Source organism: Chenopodium quinoa, unplaced genomic scaffold (genome assembly GCF_001683475.1).
Source record: "Chenopodium quinoa cultivar QQ74 unplaced genomic scaffold, ASM168347v1, whole genome shotgun sequence".
Taxonomy (NCBI): domain Eukaryota; kingdom Viridiplantae; phylum Streptophyta; class Magnoliopsida; order Caryophyllales; family Amaranthaceae; genus Chenopodium; species Chenopodium quinoa.
In genome coordinates, this window is record NW_018744137.1 from 385,568 (window position 1) to 391,657 (window position 6,090).

Genomic DNA, 6,090 nt, shown 5'->3' on the forward strand with positions numbered 1-6,090 from the left:
CCACACAAACTGCCACGAGCATCAGCAGAGTTCGAGTGAAAGTGTTGTTGAACAATTTGATTCCCCTTTGATGGGTTCGACAGCGTGAACTATTAAAGGGGTTAAACTAGGGAAATAATGAGGGCGAAGGAGTAAAATGGAGGAGGAGATTACCTTTTCTAGGACATCGGGAACTGTGGTGTGAGGTAAGAAGGCGGAGATTAAGGTTGAGCGCCGCCAATTCTTGCACACCAATCTGGAATTCTGCAAATCCTTGGTTTTAAAAAGTAATTGAGCGATTGATTGAACTATTTCGATGGGTAGATTTGACCAACTCCGACGTTTATTGGTGGTTTTTGGGGTTGGGGCGGCTGTGTGGCGAGCTCTGATCCGATGGTTGTTGCGGTGGTGAGCTCTGGTTTCAAGGGCGGAGGAAATGAGTGGTTGCGCGGTGGTGATGTTGTTGCCAAAGCTCGTACTCGATGTTGGTTTTTGGGGTCGGGGCAGTTTGTGTGGGTGGCTTTGGGGGTCGGCGATGGGTTGGGTCGGGGCAGTTTGTGTGGGTTGCCGAGTTTTGGTGGTTAATGTGGTGGCCGTCCGTTTTTCGGCGAGATAAGGGCAGGGGCTAGGGTTTGGCGATGGTGGGGGTGGCTGGGAAATTTTTTGGGTTTTTTTTTTAATTTTTTGTTTTTTTTAATTTTTATGAATTAAGATAAATGGACCAATTATATCATGACATGTGTCATGATTAAGCCCTAGTTATTAACGGAGTTAACTCCGTTAGACAATAATGGCACTTTGTGAATTTTTTTAAAAACTCGGTGGCATTTGGTGAATTTTGAAAAGTCCGATAGCATTTGGTGAATTTTTAAATTGCTCAGTGGCATTTCATGAAATATCCGTAAATATAACCCAAAATTAATAGGAAAACTATCCATTATAGCTAGAGAATAGAGGTTTATAATGAAAATAAAATATTTATAAGAAAAAAATTATTATACTCCGTAGTAAATAAATAAACCAAAAATTAGTAGTTTACCAAATATTGCTTGTGTTTAAGGGAGGAAGAGCATACCAATTTAAAAAAGGATTAAAAAAAATGGTTCACAAGCATCTTCATTAGAAGTCCAAGCTCGAGTTCAACGGCGCACAAACCCACAAGCCACAGCTAGAGTGAGCTTCAACCTTTAGTCATCCTCGCCGATGGTTGAACATGAATACTCCATACAATGTTGGATACTATTATATTAAGGTCTCTAGTCACTCCCTAGGTATGGGGATTGAATCATAAAATCTATAGTTATAAACTTATAATACATCGGTTTATATCTATTAATTTTCCACCACCCTTATAGTTGTGATCAGCAAGATATCTCAAGAAAGTCGAGACTAATGAAAGTATCTCCAGCTCTTGCAATGCAGCACTTCATCTGTTCTCACTTAAGGCGGTATATGAAATAAAGACCTATGTTACACTAAACATGAGATATACTAAGAGGAGTGGATGATATAACATCCAAGACGATTATGATGAAACTAGAAGATATACAAAAACAAAAAACCTTTTAAGAGCTTTGTCATATGATTATACATATAGATCAGCAAGCTAACTCTGATACTCTAAAAACAAAAGGATAGCCTAAACACAACCCAGTCTAGAACCTGTACTGGGGCCCCTCTCACCCCTCTTACTCTAAATAAGCAGTTAAAAATGAGGGTCACTCATATACAAAACTCAGCTCGAGAGTATTTAAACCACTCCGGGCTATCCATAGGCCAAAGCAAGCCATGAACAAGAAAACAACAATAACTACCTTAATCATAAGCACGGGTGCTGACCTCTTAAATAAACTATGATTTTTATCAGCTCGGCCTTCAGAGTTGTCAGCACATTGCTTCTCACAAACTTCCTCTGACAAGCTCCTAATCTCAGTAACAGATGGTTTAAACACGTCCGCCTCAGCGATGGAAGTATATCGCTTCTGCAGGCGGATTCTCCTCTTAGCAGTTCCCTGCTCCACAGATTTAGCTGCACTTGGCCGAGATCTCTGAAGATGGGTTCTTATCTTGATTCCGGTTTCAACAACTTCGACATCATCCAAGCATGATTTATTTCCATCTGCTGCAACAGAATTTTCAGCAAGATCTTCTAAGCAGATAATATCCTCATGAGGAGCTATTCCCGCGGTGACAGTTGAGTCTGAATCTTCACCCTTGAAAGTTTGTAAGCGTAATCTTCTATTTGCAGTTCCTTGCCCTGCAAAATTATTAGAAGACGGAAATTGTCTATTACAGGCACGAGACCTTATCGTGATTGCATTAGTTCCACCAATTTGATTGTGATCTTCAGTCTTCATAAAGCTGCCGCTAACAAGTGTTGGGGGACAATTATTTGGCTGTACGATGCTAGTATCGCCAAGGAACCGATACAGAACATCATCATCAAAGATACTATCATCATCAGCTAACGGGTAATTCTGATTAAGTTCCTTGTCACCAGTAATGCATCCAATAAATCCTACATCATGCTGCACAACAAATTAGCAATATCAGTGTATCCATCCACAACCACCACATATGATTGTCATGACACATGCAAAACAAACTGCACATAGTACAGCCACCACTGAGAGCCGATGCTTGGCAAGCATGCTACACACCAAACAAAAACTTAGTGACCAAGCAGCCAATCTGCCAAGTGATAACACCGCAAAAAGGGGTCTAAACAATGATCAGTCTTATTACTTTATTACTGAAATAAGGTGGCTCCGGTAATACACCAATGCACCTTGGTGGGATGGGCACACAAGTAATTTTATTAAGTAAAATGCTATACATAGCCCTTAGGGCTACATATAAGCATATAAAATACTCTTGAAAATTGTTTAAATTTAAAAAATCATAACAAATTCACACTAACTACACTGATCTACGCGTGTTTTTGTCATGAATTCCTAATTTTATACAATTTTCTAGAGTGTTATTAATGCTTATATATAGCCCTTAGGGCTATGTATAGCATTACCCTTTTATTAATTGACTCCATCAAGGGACATAGACAAACCAGGATATCTAGGTGTTGGTTCTTAGTACAAAGAATATGCATATTTAAGGAATCTCATTCTCAATCTCAGACCTATTCCTGAACAGAGTACTAAAGTAGGCTTCTTTTGGGCAGCCAAAAAAAAAAATTTGATATTTTCCCCAATTTATTGATTCCCGCTAATACTATCGCTCCCTCTTATTATTCTCATTCAAATTGACCTACAATCTGTTAGATACAGAAGACTAGTGGTCTAAAATATTAGGAATTTTATACATTTTATCATTGAAGTTATTTAGATCATTTAATTAATTATCCAAGCCAGTAGTTTGACTTTACAATCAATCCCCTGACCAAGTTCATTGCTGTTAAAACTTTAAGAATTATAATCAATGGTAGCTACCAAGATATCTACCTTCTGCTGGGCTACTTCAACATCAGACCCGCTACATGATCCACTCTCCTTGCCAGATGAATTCTTCCACATGTAACTTTCAGCAAATGGATCCCCATGGGGTTCCTTGTAGAAGAGTGCATCTTGATTCATAAAAGAACCCATGTAGCCAGAAGCTTCTACTGTTCCATTGATGTCCTGTAGGTGCAATCCATTATGACCATCACCAAAATCTGCAGGGAAAATGTCTTCCATGCCAACTGGTTCCTGGTTCATCTGCATCGACTGCCAAGTATAGTACGAATCCGGGGAATCATTGAATCTAAATGGTTCATTGATATGGGAATCCACCTGACAAGCAACACAAAACAGCACAAGCGGACAAAAAGTTAATCCCAATAATATATTATGTGCAAATAGAAATAGATTATAATAAGGAATTTATTGATATACTCACCTCATGCACTATTTCTTCATTCACCCGAGGATGATTAGGAAACACCGTCTCAGATGTTATACTATCACAAGTTTTGGCCACACAAGTCTCAGATATCAATTGTTGCTCTACACTTTGCTCAACAGACAAGGGAGAAGCCGCAAAAACTGCTGGCCCTGACCGAATGTCTTCATGTGTGATATTAGTTGGATTAGGTGAGCAAATGTTTGTTTCAACTTCATCAGTATGGGAACCATCATCATTATCATCTGGCTTCAACTCATCAGCTTTCTTAAATAAGCGGCAGAGAACATATGCCCCCTGTGAGATTAATTTATTAAGGGGAAAAAAGTCAATTATTGTGTCAAAAGTGAGACATTGGTAATTCAAAATTGCAAGATCAGAAGAGGTAATCACTCAATGAACACTATCACTGAATGCACATAGTGAAATCCTCAAGAAAGAAGACCAGACATTTTTCATTCTGTGTCCTAATTGCTGTACTAAATTTAGAACCAATATTCAGGAGTAATTAAACAGTGTCTAAAAGCACCATGGATGTTTTCTAGGTATTCTAACTCAAGCACAAACCAAAGAATTCAGAAAAGACGTAGCAATAACGCATGACAAAAATTACGGAAGATTTTTTACTTGAATCAAAAGTTCTAGAGTCTTATTCTTTCTTAATTCAACTTCCGTAAACCTTTTTCTTTCATAACCAATCAAGGCTAAGTGCACAAGCAATGAAAGCCACATTGATACCCCAATAATATCATATAATGAAAGAAATCCAGACATAAGACTCTCTAATGTGATAATATGAAACACATACTACGAATTCCCCCCCACCCCCAACCCCAACACACACACATCCTCATATTATCACAGGCCAACTAGGAAGAGGCAAGAAGCATGAAAACATCCCTCGAGAGTTAAAATTTAAAACAAGAATAAAGTGAATTAACATACAAATCCATAGCGCAAGGGAGTTTATTTATACCTGTCCTGGGTTTGTGCCATCGAGCTCCTGCAGGGTAGTGCGATACTCATGGATAACCCAACTGGTACGCTGCCCTTTGGGAGCTCGCCCTGTATAGAACACAAGGGTCTTCTTCATACCAATTAAACCCTTTTTAACCTTCTTGATGCTCCTGTCCTTACCAGTGGCCTTCCAGTAGCCAGCTTCGGTAGCTCGATTCGATCTTTGACCATTCGGGTACTTCCGGTCACGAGGACAAAAGAAGAACCATTCATGATCATTCGTTTTGATAGCTGACAAATCTGAACCCATCATCAACAAACAAAGCACAATAATCAACAAAAACTTCATAAACAAACCAAATGAATTTGGAACTAGTTAGTAATTAAACAACAAGATTACATCGTGAACCGAAGCCTATATCCATGATTAACAAAAAATACTACAATTCAACTAAATAAACCAAATTAATCCCGAATAATCGGTCAAGTCATCAACAGTTCATAATCATCATAACAAAACCCTAATTCCCCATTTCACAAATTATCCCTAATTCATCAAACACAAGATCATTGACAAACAATCCAAAATCGAACAACTTAAAAAATCCATAATCAAACACTCAAAAACCCAAATTCACATCAATCCTCAAAAACCCCACAAAATTCACAGCATTTTTCAAATACCCACCAAATCAAACACCAATAATTACACAAAAAAAATACAGGAAAAAAAAAATTAAAGAAGAAACACATACAAAAACATAGATAATAATAAATAAAAATAAAAAAAAAAACATATATTACCAGGCAGATCCCAAGGCTCAACCCTGCAAATATCAACCTCTTTGATGCAAGAGACATCATTTTCTTTGCCGTTAATCTTCAACCTTAGATAATGATCAATCAACTCAACATCCGTCGGTTTAAACCTAAACCCCAGTGGCAACGTTTCAAAAGGCATAGCCAAAGCTCCCATCTTTCTTCTTCTTCGAACCTAAATACTCAAACTTTATCAGCTTAAAATCAAATCATAGAATTAAGCATTGAAGAAGTAAAAAAAAAATGGATTTTTTTGGGGAGTATTTTTGCTGTTTTTTAATGGGTTTTTTTAAATAAAAAAAATAAAATTTTTACTGATTCAGTAGCAAGAAAATTCTGGGAATCAAATAATGAAATGAGAAGGGGAGTAGCGAAGTGAGGAGAGAGAATGGAGGAGTTTGCTTACACAGGTAAATAAAGGGAAAGGAAGAGAGAGAA

At 37.8% G+C, this 6,090-nt stretch overlaps 1 protein-coding gene across 1 annotated transcript; it reads right to left on the reverse strand.

The window, feature by feature from the left end:
• Positions 1-1,507: 1,507 nt before the first annotated feature.
• On the reverse strand, positions 1,508-6,090 carry LOC110692935 (NAC domain-containing protein 14-like). The gene is made up of 5 exons (XM_021870019.1): positions 5,638-6,090; positions 4,853-5,133; positions 3,874-4,173; positions 3,438-3,767; positions 1,508-2,507 (listed from the first exon to the last, which is right to left on the reverse strand). Exons 1-5 carry the CDS (start codon positions 5,807-5,809, stop codon positions 1,698-1,700), a joined length of 1,893 nt encoding a protein of 630 aa, XP_021725711.1. The 5' UTR covers positions 5,810-6,090; the 3' UTR covers positions 1,508-1,697.

Excerpts from the sequence above, each read along its gene's own strand:
- LOC110692935 (XM_021870019.1), bottom strand. The coding sequence starts at position 5,809 with ATGGGAGCTTTGGCTATGCCTTTTGAAACGTTGCCACTGGGGTTTAGG. Across the intron at positions 5,134-5,637 it reads TGAGCCTTGGGATCTGCCTG|ATTTGTCAGCTATCAAAACG; the intron begins GTAATATATGTT and ends TGATGGGTTCAG. Across the intron at positions 3,768-3,873 it reads ATGAAGAAATAGTGCATGAG|GTGGATTCCCATATCAATGA; the intron begins GTGAGTATATCA and ends GTTGCTTGTCAG.